At 40.3% G+C, this 22946-nt stretch overlaps 1 protein-coding gene across 9 annotated transcripts in view; it reads left to right on the forward strand.

Annotated features, from left to right (window-relative positions):
- RGS7 (regulator of G protein signaling 7) overlaps positions 1-22946 on the forward strand; it is a 488122-nt gene that overhangs the window by 385746 nt on the left and 79430 nt on the right. For 6 of the 9 annotated variants that reach the window (XM_070602542.1, XM_070602545.1, XM_070602547.1 and 3 more), the window contains 3 exons: positions 16591-16655; positions 17536-17612; positions 17733-17814. In XM_070602542.1, the coding sequence (XP_070458643.1) occupies positions 16591-16655; positions 17536-17612; positions 17733-17814 (224 nt within the window). Of the gene's footprint in view, positions 1-16590; positions 16656-17535; positions 17623-17732; positions 17815-22946 lie in introns of all 9 variants that reach the window. The other 3 variants (XM_070602549.1, XM_070602551.1, XM_070602550.1) reach the window with 1 other exon arrangement.

The following is a 22946-nucleotide window of genomic DNA, read 5'->3' on the forward strand; positions in this document are numbered from 1 at the left end:
AGATTTTAAGGGACATAATTATAAGATGTCAGAAATGTATCAAAATTTGTCAGATGATGAAGCGATTTAGAATACTTGGTTTTAATTTCATATTCTAAATGGACATATAATTGTTATGAGCCTCAAAATAGAATGGAAGCCAAGTGTGTGACAGAAACATAAGATCTGCTAAGGGAACCATTTACATGTAATAGTACGATGCATTATATCTACTTTGATTTAATTAACTTATGTGAATACTAGATGAGGAAGCAGTATGAGAAATTTTTACCACAGACCACGCCCCCCACCATGGGCATCGCCTTGCTGGATGATGCTAACATCCTCCCACTCTCTCGGAGCCTCCGAGAAGCTCCAGGAACTTCTTGCTCCAAAGCCTCTGGCTGTGCCCCAGCTCTTCCAGCGGCTGACTGAGAACTTTAGCCAAACTCCTTTCCATTCTGAGCCTTATACTTCACATTTAATTTAAAAAATTATAAACATGCTTTTTTAACTCATACCATTACTGTCAGGCTTAAAAGAGATAACATATATGAAATGGACTTGTACAATAAATTGTCATGGTGAGTGATGGTGGTTATTCACTTATCTATGAAATGTATAGCAAAATATTAAAAATAATTATTGTTTACCTATGTATTTATCTCCTCCCAGTTTAACATAAGAACCTAGAAGAGTAGGAATATTGACTGACTTATCTTTGTATTTAATGCCTAGAATGTTACTTGGTACATTGAATGAATTAATGAACAAATGAATACATTTAATAGAAAATCACATCATACATTTGAAAAAAATGCATCCATTTTAATCTCTTAATATATTTTGACTAACCATAGCTTTAAGAAATGTATGCATTACGAGGAGATTCTGAATATAAATATACTGTTGATTATTATAAAAAATGAAGTTATTGCTAAGGTCATAAAGCCAAATTCCAGTTTATTTCTAAAAATTATATGTCCTTTTGAATCTGAAGTGACACCTAGAATTATAATCAGTCTTGACTAAAGAGCTGATAATCAGTTCCACAGCAGATACGTTTCATCCTACGTTTGCTTCAGACGTTATAAGTTGTCCAAAGGCTTTTGCATTGATCATGTCCTTCAATTTTTACAACCACGCTGTGAAGTTAAAAAAAAAAATGTATTAAAACGCCCATTTCTCAGGAATCCAGCTCAGAGAGGACAGATGACTTTCTCAAGTTACCTAACTAGGAAGAGGCATCAGTTCACTGACTTTTGGAAATGCTTCCTTATCTGTACCTCTGTGAAAGCTCTTACCCATTGTATGTTTTTCTTGGGTTTGTGGAAAAATTTGGTTCACTTATTTCTTTGTAATCTTAACCAGAATAATTCTGAGCCATCTGCAGATCTGAAATGCTGCTCTGGTCACAAATCATTCCTTAATATCCTTTAAGCAATCGAGAAGTCATGCTTGACACCTCTGGAGAAGTTCCAATGGAAAGAGCCTAGTAGACGTTCCAAAGAGAAGGAAAGGAACACAATAAATGGGTACAACGTTTAAGGGTAAAAATTAAAGTTCAACTTCTTAAAAGTTATCACAACAGGGCCTTAAATGGTTTTGCAAAGTTCTGTCTCATCCTGATCCTTTTCTTCTGCATCATCAGGCTACTTTAACATGCTTTCCTTGTACTGTCCGGAATATCCTCTGCCCTCATTTCAGCAGGAAAATGTATGAAACTGCTCTCCAAGTTACTTTACATTTTAGGATTCAGCCTCCACTCAGAGTTTGTCCTAAATATTTTTTTTCTTCAATGAGGATGCTCCTTTCCTACTGGGTTCAAATTCCAACTCAGCCACTTACTAGCTGTGTCCTCGAATAAGCTATATAACCCCCCGTGCCTCCATTTCCTCATCTGTAATACAGAGGTAACAATAATACTCGCACTTGGTGGGGTTGTTTCGAGGATTAACTGGTTCATTGACAAAGCATTAAAACAGTGCCGCCACATAGCAACTACTATATTATAATGCTCATTTGCATTATCCTTATTATTATCTTCAAGCTATTATTAGTATTATCATTCTCTTCTGAAAAGAAGAGAGCTCAGAGGCCATGGTCGTTCTGTCAGCCAGGAAACAGACTGCTCCGTTTTGTTAAGGACACCTTACGCGGGACGGAGGAAGGGAGCGCAGCGGGGCGGGGGAGCCAAGATTCTGCAACCCAGTTTTGGTTTTGGCAAATAGGAGGAGTGAAGAAAGAAGAGATGGAAACTTCCAGAGGGAATTGCACAGAGGTTAGCCAAGCTGCTTTTAAAATCAGCTTTTTCTACCCTATTGGCCGCTTCCCTGAGCCACCCTCAACCCCCAGTGCACGTCGGGAGGGGTTACCATAAAACCACCCGGGGCTATTTTCAGATCTCCCATCGTCTAGGGATGTTCTGTGCTCAAGTTTCAAAATCACCACATGAGTCATATGAGATTGCTCTCTATTTAGATAAATAACAGAAACCAGGTGGGTTATCATAGAACAAAACAAGAGTGTATTTCAACCATCATTAAGACAGCAACTATGTTGTGTTGTTTTTCGACTGCATCATTATTGTTATTATTATTGCTAAAAATTGTGCTATCCACTCTCCTTCTTTTACAGTCCATTTGCTTCATATAAGCTTGAGGAATTTTTTACATGTGAGTCACGTGGAATCGCTCCTTGCACTTACCACCCCCAGGAGTTCCCATTACCCGGGGACCCACACCTCAGCCGGTGCGGAGCTCCCAGTCCAGCCCCGCACCCCACCAGCACTGCCCTCCCCTCCAGGCTCCAGGCACCCTGCTGCTCCCCACCCTGGCCTCTTCCTTGAACACACCCTGTGTGCTACCGCCTGGCCGTGCTCCTTGCTGTACTCTGACGGGTGCCCTCTGCCCTCAGATCCTTCTAGAACTGGTTCCTTCTCCCAATTTAGGTCACAACACAAACGATACGTCTCAGAGAGGCCTTTGCGGATCCTACCATCCCCCTTCCAAAACCTCTCTGCCTGTCCCCACCTCCCTCTTATCCGATCGATGCTCTCCACCTTCCCTGGTGATTAACTGTGTGGGTTCTGGTGTCCAACGCCTGACTCTGACTCTTGCCTCAACCAGGAATGACTTGATCTCATCCTACCTACACTGCCTCATCTGCGAAATGGGAAAATTAATAGCACGTGCTTGTTAGTGCGGCCATGAGACTTAAACAACATAATGTACATGAAAGGCTCCTCTAATTCCTGGCACATGTAAAGGATTCGATAAACACCGGGCGTTGTTACGACGTTATTTATAGTACTACGTATTGTCTGTCACACTCTGGACCGGCACTATGTAAATTAAGAGCAGTGAGGGTCCTCTGGGTCCACCACCGCGTCCCCAGGACATGGGAAAAGCCTGGCCCACCGTAAGCACTCAATGAACATTTGCTGGGCGAACCAATGAATGCATCCGAGATCCACACACCTGTCTCACTTTTCCTTCTTCTTCTGTTTTTTCCTCTTAAAGGCAGAGAGTCTGTTCTTCTCCAAGAACTAAAGATAATTTGGAGCTTCATGCAATTACTCCGCATAGACCCTCTCATCCCCTTAGGATTCCTAAAACCCTTGTAAAACTACCATCTTTTCGTGTCGCAGGACGAGACCAGAGAGTAATTGGCACGGTGTCGCCCTCTATCGGTAGAGTGCAGGATTACAGCAGCCCAGCTCCAGGCTCCGCCCCCAGTGCGCTGTGCAGGGCCAGTGGCAGCCCTGTCTTCTGTGCCGGCTCTGGGCCATCCCTGCTGTGAATTTCCCTAGAGGGTAACCTCATTGAGGACAGGGCTCCTGACTGTTTTGTTCACAGCTGTACCCGCATCACCTAGATCAGAGCCTGGTACACAGTAGGCATTTAGTAACTATTTGTTAAATGAATAAATAAATGAATAAAAAAGAAAGGCTGTCTCTTTCTCTCCCAAATGGCCCAGAAAATTGGGGGCAGCTATCAATAGAGAATATTGATCACTTGCTTAGTTATACACAGGGTTTCAGTATTGCGATGATAAAAGATCATAAGCATAAAAAGAATGAGAGAATGAAAAGAGTGGAAAACAAAATTGAGAAGTAAAAATATAATTTAATCATGAAGTTGTCTGTCAAAACTAGCCACATGTTTAAAATTGAGATACATTTCTAGATAAAATTTGAAAAAGATTACAAAGTCATTGGGCCGTGTACTCCAGATGCAACAAGACATACGTGCTTAATTTTTATTATTTAAAATTCTTCTTAGTGCTAATTTATGACAGTTCTAGAAGAGGAGAGGCCTCACAAATGAGACACTAAAAAAACTCAAACAAGGGTCCTCTTTGTAGTGTCTCACTTGAAAAGGAACAGTAACTTCATATAAAAATCCATACCCAATAAGGCTTTTGAAAGGAGATTTCACTTGTAAAAGTACTCACTATGATTTCCTTTTAAGTGGAAACTTTTCCAGTGAACTTACAGGACAATATATCGAGTAATTCCATACATTACTCTCCCTTTGTAGTTAACACAGCACTCTCCTGTATATCATCTCCTACCATCCTAACCTGTGGAATAGACACGCCAGGTATTTCTATTGTCATTATGTAGCTGAGCAATTGAGGTCTCAGGGAGGTTAAGTGACTCGGCCAAAATCACAGTTAACGAGGGCTGCCAGCCCCAGATCTCAGAACTCATACACCATTGCTTTTCCTACTACACCCCCGGCCTCTCCTAGGACCTCTGTGAATTGGTCTTTCCACATCGATGGTCAGGGGATCAGACAATGGGCAGAGCATGAGTCTAATGTCCTGAGAGGTTCGGCTCCTAATTTAGGATGTCAATCTCATCCTTCTGGCTATACTATTATTTTATAATATTCTGCCTATATGTCTCTCTTTTTATCTGAGAAAAACCAAGAAAATAGAGTGGAGAGGAATTGAGTTCAGGTATCCAAAAGTACCATTCATGATGATTTTAGTCCAGATTCAAAGGCCACGGATTAGTCATTCATTGGAAAGTTCCACAGCCCTTTGGAATTATCTATTAGGTTTCATATTCCTACTGGAGGATTTACTGAGGTACTCTTGGAAAAGGTGCTGATTGTCAGAACCTATTGCTTTGCTTGATAAATTTAAATAGGAGAAGGAGAAATTAAGAACTCTTGACTCAGTATTATGGGAAATTTACTTGAAAGCTAATATTTTAATTAAAACAGTGGTTCAGAAATGTCATGATAAAAGTTAAAGTATGGTGTTTCTTGTTGTGCTACATTTGAAAAATAGATATATATTGATTTTAAAATCTACTAAATGTTATAAGCAAAAGAGATAATCATGCTATCTATGAAAGAATGGACAGTCAGGAGTGACTGCAAATGACGGGCAGAGCCCTGAGACTTCTGTAGGCATCTTAGTTATCATAGAAAACACTCATTTTAATCACGGCTCTCCAACAGACGGAGTAAGACGCAATCACAACCTGTCGATCCCTGTTGTTCATGGCGGTTATGTTCTAGAAAGTTGCCGCAAATACTGAGTTGGTGAATACTGAACCCTTGCTCCTGGGGCAAATAGAAGATTAGGTTCCTGCCAGCCTCTGGTCAGAACATTTTTGCCAACTGATCAACACATATCCTTGTTTTATGTGTGTTTCTGTTGAAAGACATTTATTTCATATATATTTTTGATTAACACTGAACTCAAACCATAAGTAGTGCATGAAGGAAGTTTATCTAATACATGTGTCTTCTCCAAAAGGCACATGGGCATATCACAGCCTTCTGGACTTGGGGGGCCTGAACAGCACTGCAGCACTGTGCCTCGGGGCATTTTTAAACAGAAAAACCATCAAATAAAAGCATACAAACACAAAAACTGCAGTAATAAATAGAAAACAAAAAAGGCATTGTTCACAGTATGAGATTGAAATAGGAAGGCAGAGCGTCGCCTCGTTCTGCCTGAGCTGTGAACCATCGTGTGAGGCAACTCAAATGTTTGCCGCTTGTCACTGGTTGTGAATGACCATGAAAGCGCCATGAGTATTGATGTGGGGGCTACAAATAAATGTCAGCAATAGGGAAATCTGCAGAAATGGAATCAGCAAATGATGAGGGTTAACCATAATTTTTAAGGGAGATAATGTAAATTTGGGAAGAATAAAAAATCTACAGCAACATAAGGAATTACAAATTGCCAAAACTCATGAGCCTTAGAAACCCTTCTAGGAGCCATGTCCTATATTTACAAAGGAAGATAGATTAAATGGCTCTGTTTCATTTCTTCAGCAGTTGAAGTGGTTGGAGTAAGGGTAACAGATATACAATCTGTAATGTAATTTATGGATAAATTCACAGAGACCTGAATTTAAAGTAAGTGAAGATTCACAATGAGCAACATTCTCAGAAATTAAGCAAAATGGATCCAGGTAGGAAACAAGACACAAAGAACAAAGGCTTCTTCCACCCTGAGTCCTTAGCCCGCTCCGTGGCCGCTGCCACTGTGTGTGATGAGCGTCTGCTGTGTGAGCCCTCTGGTCGCCCACTTGGGAGTGGACTCAGGTTCTCCGGTGTCACTGTTACCATCAATTAAATAAAGATAACAATACCTTCTCTCTGAGGTAGTTGATTTAAAAGTCCGGATAACATAATTCATGTAAACACATCAAGGTGAAGCAGGGCTCATGGTAGAATCATTAGGTGACATTTCCTTTTCCTGAAGGAGACAGAATCCACAGCCCTAATTCTTTTCATACTTATAGTTTCTTGCCTGTTATTCCAGAGATGCCTGGAAGTTTTTCTCCTTAATACTAGGCCTTTGAGGCACGTGTGTGAAGAGTGATTTGCACAGCCCAGGTGTTCCATTAGCATAGTAGGTCTCTCTTACCCTGAGAAATCTCTGATGAGGTATTTGATCCCACACAATAATGAATTCCTACTCCTACTTTATAGTAACACAGCCTTCATTATTAACACATAGCAGAAAATTAAATTATTTAAAAATCATTTTTATAATGTATTCTATAGTTATTTTTCTGCTAAGAGTTAACTTATCTTGAAGCTAAGTAATGTTTGAGTTGCTGAGTCATAAATTTTAAAAAGTAAAATTCCTTAAATTATTGTTATTCCTTACTTTTTCAATCCTATAAATGGGTTCCTAATGGCAAAATTATTAAATGAATATTAGATTTTATAGTACTGTATTAACATTAAATTTGAAATATCCTCAAAGAATTATTTTGGAAATTCTGTTTTTAAAGAAGATAATAGCTTCTTTTCTTTAGAATGAAACTAAAGGATAATTTCAGTTTATGCTTTTTAAAAAATCCAAAAACGACTGAGGTCCTAAATATATGTCCATTTAGCATACATATCGTTACAAAATATATTTGCATCTTGGGGTAGATGTAAGAAGCAAGAACCGGTTTACACACCTTACTTCCCGGAAATGTTCCAAAATTGCTCCCCCTGCCCCTACATGAAATACAAAGAAAAGACATCAGGGGCCAGCCCAGTGGCATAGTGGTTAAGTTTGCATGCTCTGCTTCAGCGGCCTGAGGTTCATGGGTTCAGATCCTGGGCACAGACCTACACACCACTCATCAAGCCATGTTGTGGTGGCATCCCACATGTAAAATAGAGGAAGATTGGCACAGATGTTGGCTCAGCAACAATCTTCCTCAAGAAAAAGAGGATGTTAGCTCAGGGCCAATCTTCGTCACCAAAAAAAGAATAGAATGAATCATTAGGACAGTACGGAAATGCTACATAACACTGACTTGAAAGATGTATTTTTTCTGGAATCAATACAATTTAGCCAAATGAAAAGATGGTGACATTGGACTTATAACTTTTTTCTCAAGGCCTTAGGATAGCTTTCCAGAATTGGATGAAATTTGATCAACCCCATTAATGATCCCCCATATCAATACATGAGGGCTGGAGATATGAGTAAATCTCAGGAGGGCAGAGAAAGGTTTGCCCCATCTTGCCTCCAGGCCTCTTGGGCTTAAACCTAGCATGGGAAGACATAGGCGCATGCCTCGCCTGAAGCTTGGTCCCTCAGCTAGAGTTCACAGAGCAGCACAGGCTGTCTCAGATATTTGCCCAGCAAGCTTAAGAGCAGAGGAGAGAAATAGGAGAAGCACAACAGAGTCTCCTTGAAGGATTGTTGCTCCTGCAGGCCAACAGCTGGAACAGAAAACCCAGGATTATCAGCATCTTTTTCTAGCTCAACTTCCCCAATGCAGTGGCCTCACTCCAAAACAAGTGAGCAAACGCAGAGGAAAGCAGCAATAAGAAGGGAAGCCACAAAGGGTGCTATCTCTCCTTTTTGGAGGAGCTGGGCTGTGATAACAAAGTTTCAGCAAATTTAGATTTTAAAAAATTGTGCAAAGACAAGGTTTTCTCACTTTAATTTTCTAAGACAACAGCTTTCTCTACATGCCCTCCAGGATGTAAATTATTGTGACAGAAATAGTTTCCAAATGAAATGTGAATACTATAACTAATTTTAAAAACCTATAACAGAGCATATAATAAATTCTAGTTGCTAAAAATATAGGAAGACAGGAGGGAGTGAAGATCCTTCATTTATGGAGGGAAGCATTGGGAAGCAGTTAATTTCTGAGGTTACAATTTAAGAAATATATATTCAAACATTTATTTAAACATATAAGAATGTTCACTAATGAAACAGTAAAAAGTTTTATTACTTCTAAATTATTAAAGCAGGAATTAAAGAAAACTCACTCCATGTACCAAAAGGTAGAAAACAAAGAAATTACGATCAGAGAGAACGAGAAGGAGGGAGGGAGAGATGGACATAAGAAAAGTAATAACAAACATAAGTGATATAAGAATGAATGTAAATATTTGTTTGTCTATTAAAAGAACTTGTATCTTTTGGTTAGGTCATAAATAAAATCCAGTAATATCTGTCTGCAGGAAAGATAAGTAAAACCAACTGACTGTTGCAGTTAAAATGAAAGGTGACGCAAAGATACACCAGGTCAAACAAGCAGAAAATGAAACCAGGGGGTGCAGTATAGACCCAGTGAAAACTAATGCAAGGTTCTGAGTATTCAATGGAGCCAAATTAGTGAAGCGGACGTTCCATAGAAATCTTTTACATTCAAATCTGTGATATGAACATGGTTGGAAATAGAAGAAAACAGAAACAGAATGAAAGACTGGGACACTAAAACACCTCTCTCAGCCAGAGTGGCAGAAGACCTAGTCTGGCATTAAGGTGAGGATATTCACACATTGCTGGGTAGAAATTTGGCAGTGTCATATAAAATTCAAACTGTGCCTGTCACACAAACCCCCAGCCCCAATTCCAAGAATCTTTGTTAACTGAAACCTTCACAGAATCATTATTTGTAATGACTAAAAAATATATAGATATGATCTCACTTATATGCGAAATCTAAAAAAAACAAAGAAACTCATAGAAAAAGAGATCAGAGGCAGAGGTGGGGTGGGGAATTGGAGGAAAGTGGTCAAAAGGTAGGAACTTCCAGTTATAAGATCAATAAGTCCTGGGGTGTAATGTACATGGTGACTCTAGTGTGCTGTGTGGTATATTTCAAAGTTGCTAAGAGAGTAAATCCTAAAAGTTCTCATCACATGGAAAAAAAAATTTTTTTTGTATTTATGCGAGATGATGGATGTTAACTAAACTTATCCTGGAATTATTTCACAATAAATATAAGTCAAGTCATTATGCTGTGCACCTTAAACTTACACAGTGCTATGTGTCAATGATGTCTCAATATAACTAGAAAGAAAAAAAACCAGAAACAACCTAAGTGTTTAATAATAAGTGTATGGTTAGACAATATGTGCTTCATTCATAGGATAGACTACAGCAGTTAAGAGAAACAAACTATAGAAAACTGCCTGGTTGAATCTCAATGTTATGTGGAGTAGAAAAAGCAGGCTGCAGAATGTGTAGTGTGGATGTCATATATACATATAATAAGTGTATAAATAATTTGAAACTGTAACTATGTATATATATGATTTCAAACTAAATCAAAGTTTGCTGAAGTTACTCAATGTATCTGGATCATTTATTAAGCTTCTCCCCAAAAGCCTTCCTACATATATATCTAATATTAGCTATCTCTGATATATAAATAGGTTTTAAGTCTAATAAGAAAAAGTCAAATCACCCAGTAGAAAAGTTAAGTCATGGGTAGCTAATTCACAGAAGAAAATAATATTCCAATGATAAATAAACAGGTATGGATGTTTTCACTCAACAAAGACGTTTTGAGCATCTACCCTGTGGCAGATAGTCTTCTAGGCACGAGGCTACAGGGGTGAAGGAAATGGGCAAACGTCCCGCCCTTACGGAGCTGACGATGTAGCCGGGGCGGGCGGGAGCAGAAACGAAGCTGATCAGCTAACCACAGAAATGGACACGGACCTTGTATGTTAGGAGCTAAAAAGTGGCGCGAACAAAAATGGGAAAAGGCTGCCGGGGGCGGGAGGGAGACGTCACTGAGAGAATATTAATTCCGCCTGGGGAGCGGGGCCGGAGCTTTCCAGAAAGAGGGAGAGGAGCCGAGGTGTGCGGGCGTCCGGTGTGTGTCTTAACCGGGTAGGAAACAGGTCGGAGGGTGACGGCCCCTCACCGGGATACGAAGTCTCGGCTTTCACCCAGAGTGAGCGGAGACAGGAAGCGGTTGGGAAAAATGGAGAGTCTGAATGCAGTGACCCTCCGAAACCCTACTAGGTTTCAACATAGTAACTCATTGCTTTGCTGAAAATAGACCCTCCAGAAGTGGACCACTAGTATCTAAACTTTACGGAGTTTGGTTATAAGGATCCAAAGGCTTAACAGGTACATACTCTCTGACTCAGCGATAGCACTTTGCAGAAATAAAAAATTTCTAAAAAATAAAGACACACATACATACATACATGAGTACATACATGCACCTATGTTTGAAGAAGTATTAGTATGTAATACTGAAACAATGGACTTAGCTGTGTCCCACAATAAGGGCTTATTTAAATAAATTACCATATATCTTGGCACTAGATTATCATGAAATAATTTTTGATTACTACAGAACAGCACCGATTTATATGAAAAATTAGCCACAATGTAATATTAAAGAAAAAAGTTTATAAGACAGCAGATGTGGTACAGTTTGAGTACTTTATTTTTGAGGAAGATTAGCCCTCAGCTAACATCTGCTGCCAATCTTCCTCTACTTTCTATGTGGGACACCACCACAGCCTGGCTTGACGAGCAGTGCATAGGTCCGCACCCAGGATTCAAACTGGCAAACCCCAGGCTGCTGAAGCAGAAGGTGCGAACTTAACTGCTGCACCACCGACGGGGACCTCAGTTTGAGTATATTTTAAAGAAATGTATGCAAATAGATTTTTTGATAACAATACAAGTATTCAGGCTCTGGCCCGGTGGTGCAGCAAAGTTTGCACATTACAGTTCTGTTACCCAGGGTTCGCCAGGTGGATCCTGGATGTGGACATGGCACCCCTTGTCAAGCCACGCTGTGGCAGGCATCCCACATAAAATAGAGGAAGATGGGCACAGATGTTAGCTCAGGGCCAATCTTCCTCAGCAAAAAGAGGAGGATTGGTAGCAGATGTCAGCTCAGGGCTAAATTTCCTCAAAAAAGAAAAAGAATGCAAATATTCACGTGGATGTTAGTAGATGTATACAGAAAGGAAAAATTCAGAATACACACCAAAATAATGACAGAAATAAGATTATAATAATTTTTTACTTTAATATTCATATTTTTTCAGTATTGTCTGAAGTTTTATAATGAAGGATTAAGGGTTTTAAAAATTAAATTATTTCAACTTTGAGGTTGAACAATTTGTATTCACCGTTTTGAATGGCGATGTACTATCTCATTGAACGAACATTCGTGATTTCTTTCCCATTCCCCACTGGGTTCCTGTAGTCACTGTCATGTTCCTGTATTCCAATCCTCTGTGCCCTTCATACTATTTCCTTGGGTTATAGTCTCAGAAAAACAAGACGGGAACAATGGGTATGAATGTTTTAAGCTTTATTACTCATTGTCAAACCCTTTCTCAGAAGATAGCCCCTGTTTACATGCCCATCAGCAGCGCTAGTTTACTCTTCTATTGCCAAATAGGTTACACTTACTCCATAACATCTTTTCTGTTTTGATGAGTGGAAAGCAATTTTTGTAACTGGGTGTTAAAATGGAAATACAGCCAAAGTGTTAAGTGGGTCAAAACCAGGTGTGAAAGTACTGTGCTAGACTGACACGCACATTATCACAGTAGTTGCCATCAGCTCACATTGAGGGTATTAATGGGTAAGATGTCGGCTTGAAGACTGCTTTTGTAGCTGTTAGGATGATGGGAGTCATTACCTCCACCAGCCATGAGCGAGAGGAGTGGGCAGAGCAGGGGCGCCCCTCACCTCAAGCCGCTGGAGAGAGACCTCAAGGGGCTTCTGAGAGCACTTGACAGGAGTCACCTACGCCTAGAGACACAAAGGACTATGAACTTCCAGCCTTCAGAATTACAAAGGGCAAGAGACAGGTTGTCTAGGTAAGGAGGGAGGAGTTGAAGACAGGTGGCTTTGTTCTGTGGCCTTCTTTCAGGGCAGAGAGTGCGTGAATGTTTCTATTAGTCATGATCTGAGCCATGTGTGACACAGTCCTGCCCTAGCAGGCAGCCTGGAGGGGCAAGCAGCGTTATAGAGAGAGGCTAGAGGTATGGCCCAAGGGCTATGGCATTGATCAGCCCCAACGACAGCTCTGCGGGTAAGAGATCCCCAGCGATGGGGAGGGAGAGGTTCTCCAAAGCATCCACAAAATACCACGAGAAACACAGTGAGCTTTAAGCCACTGCCAAGTCCAGAGAACACTGCTACCTCACCCCAGCGGGATCAGTCAAGTAAGAACGGCAGCGCTCCCCTATTCTTTCCTTCCTCCCCATGCTCCAGCCCCAGAAGGACTGGAAGCCTTGTTTAGCAGTACTTGGTGGGGGGCACAGAAGAACAAGGCAGAGAACAAAGCCACTCACAGAAGCTGGGGAAAAGGGGAAGAGCTCAAGACTTCAAACCAAGCTTGGAGTTTCAACTATGACTTGGGATGGAAATTCTGGTTAATAAATTAGGACTCTTTGAATTGCCCAAGAGTGACAAGTAAGACTGTGGAAGCTGCTTGAGTTTCTACTCAAGGACAGGGGAAGAAGTGGCCCACAAAGTAAACTTTGAAAGGTAAAAAATAGGGTTGCATCATGACAATCTGTCTTAAATTTGTATTACTTTGGTTGTAAATTGGATATTTTTCAAATATTTATTTGGCAGTTGTATCTCGAGTCGTTAGGAATTGCATTTACATCGATATTCAGATATTGGGACCTTAGTGATCTTCTTGCTGACCTCCGTGGTACAACTGTGTGCAGTTTTGTCATGGACATGAGTGTTTGCCCAACAGACTAACCCATCCTGCAGAGCTTGAAGAAATAAAATGGAAACAACAAATACTAGCATTCACTTTCTATTCAGTTAGTCACGTGAACCAGAAGCTTTGACTTTTCCATCTAAATTCTAAGTTGTGTTCAGGCCAAATTCCAGGCCTTTACAACACAGCTCTTTGAGCCGGAGCAGCGCTAGGCCTTCTCAAACTTCCTTGCACTCAGTGGTGTGGCAGCCTGTTAAGTTTCGTTTTTGTGTGACCCTCTACGTCCTTAGAATTGTCTCATTATGGTCTCCCACAAAACTACTATTGCACTTGAAATTGAAATTAAACCCTCGATCATGGAAAACATCTTAAGTGGAACTCCAGAAATGGCTTTTTTAATTGATATTTCCAAAATGTGGGGAGTGCAGAAAAAATTCAAGGTTCATGTTAAACGCAGCTGACCCTTTGTCCCTGGGCCTCGGTCCATACATAACACTCCAGAGAGCACTTTTGGTGCCTAAATCCTTAGGGATTGGCACAGAGACCCTTGGCCTGAGCAGTAGTTTTGACTCTGCCTAACTACTCTCATGTTTTTCAATCTTTGATAAATTGGGAAACTTTTTGGAATTGAAACCTTCTTTCATCTACTTGAACCTCCTTCCTCGTCGACATCCGGCCCAATGCTGATACTCTGTGCTGATAAAGAATGGAAGTATCCTCTGTACCTGTCAGCATACTGTACCGTCTAGACTTCACTGGTGACGGTCAGGCCCTTCCAGGCACGACCATATTGGCTCTACTTTCGGCAGGATCCAGAGTGCTCTTTACTCTGCTATCCCAGCGTTTTGTCTTCTTTCTTTTTACCAAAGAGACTAGGAGAAATCATTGAGTTGATTTGACTTTTAAATAGCTCCTTCTAAAAATATCTCACTCATTCATTTATTCTTTCATTCATTCAACAAATACCTGTGAAACAGCTGCTCTCTACCGGGTGCTGCCTATCCACACCTTCATTTCTGTTTCCTAAAGAAGTAAAGGAAATGGCATTCTAGGATGCCTATGTTAAAGGATGTGTAACTTCCTAGTGAACGGCCATCTAAGAACAAATCTCCCTGCTCCTGCTTATTCCTTAGTTCACCTAATGAGATTAGAAGCATGTTTCCCAGAGGAGGTCTGATTTTGAAAAGAACAAAGATTAGATGACCAGAATCAATGACACAAGTAAAGGCTGCTGCAGGAGGGGACTTGGAGGAGGACCGACTGATGGAGTGCTTAGCTGGGGCTTGAAATTTGATTAAAAGTAATTCTACAGGAAAGCTGAAATTATTTAATTAGATTTTTTTTTTGAGGAAGATTAGCCCTGAGCTAACTACTGCCAGTCCTCCTCTTTTTTTTGCTGAGGAAGCCTGGCCCTGAGCTAACATCCGTGCCCATCTTCCTCCACTTTATATGTGGGACGCCTACCACAGCATGGCGTGCCAAGCAGTGCCATGTCCGCACCCGGGATCCGAACCGGTGAACTCCGGGCCGCCGAGAAGCGGAATGCGCGCACTTAACCGCTGCGCCACGGGGCCGGCCCCCTTTAATTAGATATTTTTAAAAGATTCGATCTTTCTTTCATGAAGAGACACCCTCAGGGGTGTTGCACATACACTATGATCTCTTTTTACCAACTGCTGAGTACATTTTAGATATTTTGTGACAAACCCAGTGGCCTCTAGAGTAGAGTTTCTTCAGGAGCGAGGCCCAACTACAGCCAATTAGGAAATTAACACATCACATCATTTTTGTTTTGGAAGTTTAACTTTTAATAATTTGGAAAATCAGTAATTTTGAAGATTGCTAAGTTTGAAAATTACTGATATAGTAGAAAAACAGAATCACCCTCACAGGTTGTAGAAAGATGTGTTGTGAAATTATATTCTTGGTCCTTAGAGTTTGCAGTAATGTTAGCATCATCCCACGGTCAGCTCTCACCTTTGCCTTGACCTTCAATGCAGGAAACCTTAGAAGGCAGAAATTGAATAAATAGCATCAGTGGAGGCAGTGGTCTCAGATTTTCCGTGTAAGGTATTTCCTCAGTGATGCCAACTAGACTTCATTATCAAAAACTGAGGGTGGTCCAGCTTAAGGCAAAGGTGGAATTTATAAGGCATCTCCCAGAGCTGGCCTTACAAAAAGTAATATATGATAGTCCTCATCCAGTGGATTTATTCAGCATCTAGAACATATAGTTTATCTTTAATATTATGACTCAAATATCATATATTATGGAAAAATGACAAAAAATATTCTGGAATTTGAGACTGTACGAGAGGGCTCTGAATGTCTTGATATTATTGTAAGATAATATTCGCTATATTCCTGAAATAACTGAAGAAATTTGACTACATGGCAATGCTGCTGTCGCCATCCTCTCTCCTTCTGTCACCCATCCCATAAACCTGCCACCCAGATGGACTCTCCCTGGAAGCCAAGGAGACTGAGTCCTCGGGAAAATGGAATTAAAAGGTAGTCCTATTACAGTTAGGTAAGATGTTGTACTCTTGACTCTCTTAGTAAGAAATAGTTGATTGATGATGGGTCCTTGTGAAACGACTCAAAGAAGGTGCCAAAAATTCTTCAGTTTACGTTAAGAGAATCTTTCCATTGACAGAAGAATAATTGAATGTGGCAATAATGATTCCCTTTTCAAGCAATTCCTTTCCTATTTACAAAATGATGTCATTTGTATATCTAGATTTTTAAGCTCATTTGATGTCTTATTTAAAAGGCTTTTATTTTTTGCCCTTATTTTTTAAACTAATTAATTTTTTAAGACTATAAAAGAGCATACAATAAATTCTAGTCACTAAAAGAATTAGGAAGACAGAAGGGAGTGAAAATATATTATATATAAAATTATGACAACTATTTAATAAAAATAAAGAAATGATTACCAAGTTTCTAAACATGTCTATTTTCCTATAACACGATAAATATGACTATGTTTAAATTTCAGTAATAACATTACACATTATTTATTTTTGTCAAAAAAATAGAAAATTACAACGGGGAAAAAAGTGGCAAAGACCAATATGTCTTGATTTGTAATAATACATTTTTATTTTTAGTGCCTTCGGGTTAACAAACATGTGAGAAATGATTGATATTTTTCCTTGCAGCGGTTTACCTCTGCAAGAGAACAATGCAGAATAAGGCGCGGCTGGAGCTGGCAGACTACGAAGCTGTGAGTACCACTGCCTTTCTGGCAAAGAAAGTCGTAAAATGAGCAGGAATAAGACCTGTGCTCATTTCTGGGGACCCTGTTAACTTTCTACATTCATAGATTTTAAGGATCAGATTTCCAGGGATCAGGCAGCATAATGACCTGATAAATGTGTGACTTGCTTGCTTCCTCAAATCACTCACATTGAGCGTGGTGAAATTCTAAACACACAAACTCAGAGTAGAAGGAGGAAACATACCTTATTTGCTAAAATTGACAAGTATAAAATCTTTAGATCTATAGTATGTAGAGTGAAGATATCCAAACGTAGAGAATTAAAGAGCATTTACACTGGGAAAATGGTTTTTGCAAAACTCTCAGGTTGGTCACCATCAGCAGATAGAATTAATTTGATGTGGTTTGTTCAGATGGCTGTGCTGCCATGATTGACTCAATTTGAAGCACTGTCTAGAAATGGGGGGTGGGCTGCCAAAAGTTTACATTACCGTCAAGAGCTGGATAGACTGGATCAGTAGTAGAAGGTATGTCTTTCCTGTTCCTCAGTAAAATGAGCACAGAAAAATCCAACAGATTAGTCTTGAGCCCTTTTTTTATGCAAGGTAATCTTAGTACTTTGGAATTTTAGTTGTGTTCTCTAAAGTCAGTTATTCATAAAAATTCATATTTATCATAGGTTTCTCTGTTTCCCCTATGACTGTTAATATGAGGATTAGCTGCATTCAGTGAGCACGACTTATCATTCAGAACCAGAGTTTACTTACTGCTTTAGAATTTCATACTTGTTTTCTTGATGAGTATGTATGTGCGGTGGATAAACTAGAAGGGAGCGGAGAGGATGCGCGCTGGAAAGCCTTCCCCTGTGCTGGGGTGTCTTTTTCAGGAGAGCCTGGCCAGGCTGCAGAGGGCCTTCGCCCGGAAGTGGGAGTTCATTTTCATGCAAGCAGAAGCACAAGCAAAGTGAGTCCTTGTGAGTCTTTTGGAAGATTTGCTCAAGTTGTGGCCTTTTGTCCAGAGACTACAATTAGTACTTATATAGTAAGAGGCGCTACTTATTATTTATTGTTACGATGTTGACAGAGTGGACAAGAAGAGAGACAAAATCGAAAGGAAGATCCTCGATAGCCAAGAGAGAGCATTCTGGGACGTGCACAGACCTGTGGTAAGCAAACCAGCGTTGTCTCCAGTTCATAACCTCAGCCTTTGGAAGGTGAGGGACGCCCTAGAAAGTGAGGGAAGAACGTGGGAACCCCATTGCTTTTCCCAAAGTCTTGGTGAATTAGTTAAGAAAAGATTGCCCCTTTGTGTAAGATGACCAGAGTTCCATAATGTAACATTTAATTAAAAAAACTATGCATTTTTCCACCATGATGTCACTTGCTTGCTCACTCTCAGCGTTTGAGGTGCTTGATGCTTTTTTACCCTTGGAAGAAAGAAGATGGTGACAAAGCAGTTTTGCATGGCTTACTATTTACCTTTTTCCAGATTTATAGTAAAAGTGGAAGTCATAATGTTGTTCTTCCCCTAATTTTTTTTAAAACCTATTAATAACCTGCTTTGGATGTCAACTTTCACTGACAAACATTTTAGATGGTTCAGATTCAAATCAGCTCATACTTTTAAAGATGTGACTGGTCATTGGATCCTCATACAATGACTTAGCTGGTTTTCTTACATCGTAATGTTAAATCATGTGACTCACAGTAACAAATAACGAATGTCCTTGGTTAATACCAGAAAAGTTTGGGTAAGAAATTAAACAATGATTACGAGCATCTATAAGGAAAGACGTCTGATCTCGTCTATTTCTTTCTATTTTGATGCTGTGTTTGTCTTCTATGTATTTCTTTAAATATAGACAATGCATTAGGAAATAATATTCACATAACTATTATTAGAATAAATAGGTTCACAGCATGAGACAAATCAAAACTGATGAGAATACCTTAAAATTTTCCTCTCCATTGCCTTCAGGATCAGACCAAAATAGATCTGTTTTCCAAAGGTCCGTTTACATATGTATATTTCAGTTTCAGATAGCAATGCAATTGTTCAATTCTTTATTGAATTTTTCACTCTTTTGAATTCACAAAAGATTAGAATTGAGTCTTAACTGGCTTTCCTACTCAAAATTCAGCTTGAGTTTTATTGCTCATGGTGAAAAAGGATTATGAGGTCAGGTGCATAAGTATTGCAAGGATAAGAATTAGGATTTTTGCTTGCTTGCTTGTTTGTTTGTGTTAAGCAATGTCTCAAAGCTGGTCAATACATTATGTTCCCGTGTTTATCCACTTTATGCCCATGGACGTCTGGTGACCCATCTCCAGCCTCCTTCAGCTTGGATGGTCTGCATCCTCTTGGCCACCCAAAAGGACTCCCTCCACGTGGCTCCCCTGCACTGCCCATGTCCATTCCATGGCAAAGGCTCATGCTGTCAGAGTGTGTAAACTGATCCCACCTCAACACACTCCCCAGCTGCATCGCCTGAGAATTACTCAGCCGGGCCCCTGTCCTCTGTGTGCCCTGCTGGAGGCAGAACCTGTTCTCAGTTGTTTTTTGCTCTATCTAGTGTGAGTCAGGCTCTGGTCTTCTGTGTCTCCCCACAGCGAGGAGCACATATGAGTATTCTCAGGGGGGCCCCCTGCTGCACGTCTCACTAGGCTTCCGACTAGAAAGTCATCCCAAGGAACATCTGGAGGCAGAAACCACCCTGGAGCCATTGGCTCCACCTCCCGTATTCAACTTGTGGATGCTTGTGAGGGGCTTGACATTGCTTGAAATGAGCATGTTATGCAATACTTGGTCATTGCTTATTCTCTAGAGGAAAAAAAATAGAGCTTCAGGTTATCTGTGTGCCTCTGCAAATGGCACTCACTTCATCCAGCTCTACCTCCAACTATTTCTTTTTCTTGCAGTACAACTTCGTGTCTCATTGGCCTTTTTTAAAAAAACTTAAATGTGTTGAAGTGGTTTCAGATGTGTGTGAAGTGCTGCCACTCATCTGGAGGCTGTATCTGCCGCCTTCTGTCTTGTGTTTAGAGTTCTGGGCCCTTAGGGAGGGTTAATTGATAAAGATGATGCTGGCAGGGACATAAGCAGCAAGATACCCCCACAGGAGCTTTTAATGGTTGTTTCCTCAGCCAAATACATAAGCTCTATCTCTACTCATTGGCTGTAGTGTTAACTAAGCAATGACAAGGAAAGTTTTCTAAGATAACTATCCCTTAAAAAAAAGTGATATAGAGAAGCAGCAACGTTGTCATAGTTTCTGAGGATGCCTACGCTTCTGTGCTTAGCCCTAGAAATTAATTCTGCAGCTGCTGATTTAGAGTAATGAACTCTAAATCAATATATTTAGAGCTGAAGTCTTGTAGCTCATACTTAAAGTTTAATAGCTATTTCTGTGGCTGAGCTTCTGCTTTGCAGCCTGTTCTGACTGTGGTGGTGAGGAAAGACTCTTTCTCCTCTGTGGGAGTGTCACCTTGTAAAGTTTAAATGTCTTCCGAACGGAATCAGTGAAGCCAGGTTTTCCATACGGGCGCCAAATTATTTTCACCTGAGTAACCTAGACTCTTAACAATAAGCGTAGGAGAATATCAGACAAGATCTCTGACAGTCCAGAGGTTTATCTGGGATGTGCGGGGCCTCCCATTGCACATGGTACCTCACAAGAAGATATTTCAGTATCTGGGAGACTGTCCATTATGTACTCTTCCAGTTTTAGTCATGTCGGCCAGTGACCAGGGGCCAAAGGGAACGGGGAGATGAGTGGCAGAGTGGGAAGACCGTGGGCTTTGGAGGCTGGCAGACCAGAGTCCATCATCTACTAGGACAATTATTTACCCTTTCTGAGACTTAGAAGCCCCATTTATAAAGTGGAAATATGCCAAGCTGGCAGTGTTGATGTGAACATTGAATGAGATCATAGGTGTAAAGACAGCTGGCATATCACTGGGCATTTGGAAACAATAATTGTTCGATTTCCTTTGTGGAGAGAGGTAGAGAGGAACATGAAAAAGGATAGCACAGGCAAAACTGAACGTAACAACAGGTCATGTGAGGGTGACACCTACACATTGTCGGTTTCACCAATGTCTACCCATCCAGCAGGATACAATCAAGGAGAATCAGAGCCTTCCTTTTTACTTCCAAGGCCCCAACCAGAACAATTTCTGAGACCACTCCCTCAGTAGTCTCCCTGTCCCTTTGGCCTCATCATTCATTTGCATATACCTTGCATGAGATGGACAGACCTTTACGTAATGCTGAGGTTGTTGTCATGGCCTTGCCTGCTTCTCACTTTCCGCAGTGGGCGCATTTTCCTCAGCACTGGTCCACATGGCGGCTGCTGATCCCTGACAACAGTTGCTGATGTTGAGGCAGCTAACCTGTAGGATCTGTCTCTTGGTGTCTCTCTTTTATTTTTGAACTCTTTGTTTCCCCTACACTTTCCCTTTTATTTAGGCCTTTATTCTGGAGCTCGGACTCTGTCTCCTAGGTCTAGACAATATGAGAATTATCACAACGTGACCTTCCTTGGTGTTTATCCACCAGTGTACTTGGAATGAGGCTGATGGTGTTGATTCTCCTCTTCAAAGGAATTATTTCCTACCCACTCGTGGAATTATTTGAACTGTCTGGGGAGTAGCCTTTGTCCCAACATTTTTATTTAAGTCTGTTTGTCCTAGAGCCATCTGCCAATACAATGACTAATCACTGCTTCCTTCAAAAGCTATATCTGAACCTCATGAAACAGGGCATGCCTCAACATGTCACTCTTGCTACAACGTGCAAGAACATGTACTAATACCATTGAATCAGTGTCAATGTGTGCCAGATATTGTACTAGGGCCAAGCGTAAAATGTTGATTAAAATATAGTCCTTGATTCCTGAAACTCACATCCAGTGAAAGCATTTTCTGAACGTAGTCACTAATCCAACAAGGTAGGTGAGGCGGCACATTTGTTTTCTGGGAGAAACACAGATGGTCATGGTACTTACGTGACTTGCCGTGTACACACAGCTGGTAGTGACACAGCCAGGCCTAGAACCAGTGCATCTCTGACTCCGTAGTCTGATTCACACAAGAAGGGAACAAAGGCGAGTGGGGAGGCTGCAGTGCAAGGAAGCAGCTGTAGTGAGAGTTAGGGCCTCACTGTATGCATCCATCCTGCACAAAGAAAGGATGACTAGGTAGGTAGCAATGTTCCACATGTGACAGAGCCCTCTTTATAGAAAACTTGTTAGAGGAACATTCTACTCTCGGTTTTTGGATATTCTTTTTTCGTTCCTTTTGCTGTTTTCCATAGCTCAGAGTTCAGGGCATCTTTTAGACATTGTAGGCCACACATCCCTGATCTAGGGGAACCCAAATCCCGTGTAGAGAGCCCCTCTCAGGATGGTTAGCCAGCACGCACACTGAAGGGCCACGGCCAACAGTGTGGCCCCGATAAGTACTATCTCCTGTATTTAGATAGAATAATCTTGTGCAACCCATAGACTACCTTATTTCATGAATGATCTAAAATTTTTATAAAGATACAAATATATCTAGTACATGAAAGAGATCACAAAGAATGCCCTTATTTTTATTTTCCTTTTGAAAAAGACTAATTATAAAAATATGAACTAACCACTGCAAGTTTTAAAAGTCTAGAGATGGATATTCCCATTAGCATGCAAAGCTCTCTACTCAGATTTATAGCACAATTTCATTGAAAGACTTCTGAGTTATGTAATTATATTTTCCTGGATCAATTTAGCTTCACCAATATATAAAGCATCTTTGTTTTCAAAAGCCAGAAATGGAGTTATCCTAACAGTATTATTTGTTGAAATTTTTTTCATTTTATTTTCACTTACGCAATCCCATTATTAAACCTTTCAATAAAAAATATCACAGAGAACAGTTAATCCTTATAAAGCTTCTATTAATTCGAGGAAAGGTGAATGGCTGCATTGCATTTTGTTTGGTTTGCTTTGATTTGATCTGGTTTGACTCTGGCATTTATTTAATCAAAAGTGGGTTGGAAGCCATTAGCCAGAAGTGTAGTGGGGAAAAGGAAAGCTTGAAAAGCAGGTCAGAATCTTTAAAGTATACTTTAAAAAAAATTAGTGTAAAATATTATGTTACATGAATTTATATTTAGAGATGTAGAAAATATATTGAATATGATTTTACTTCTTAAAAAACCATGAAGTCACTTATCACAGTAGAATCATCCTATTGCATTTCATACCTTCATGAAATAAATTTAACTTCTCTAAGCATGTCCATGTTTACTCCAGAAAAA

Source organism: Equus przewalskii, chromosome 31 (genome assembly GCF_037783145.1).
Source record: "Equus przewalskii isolate Varuska chromosome 31, EquPr2, whole genome shotgun sequence".
NCBI classification, from domain to species: domain Eukaryota; kingdom Metazoa; phylum Chordata; class Mammalia; order Perissodactyla; family Equidae; genus Equus; species Equus przewalskii.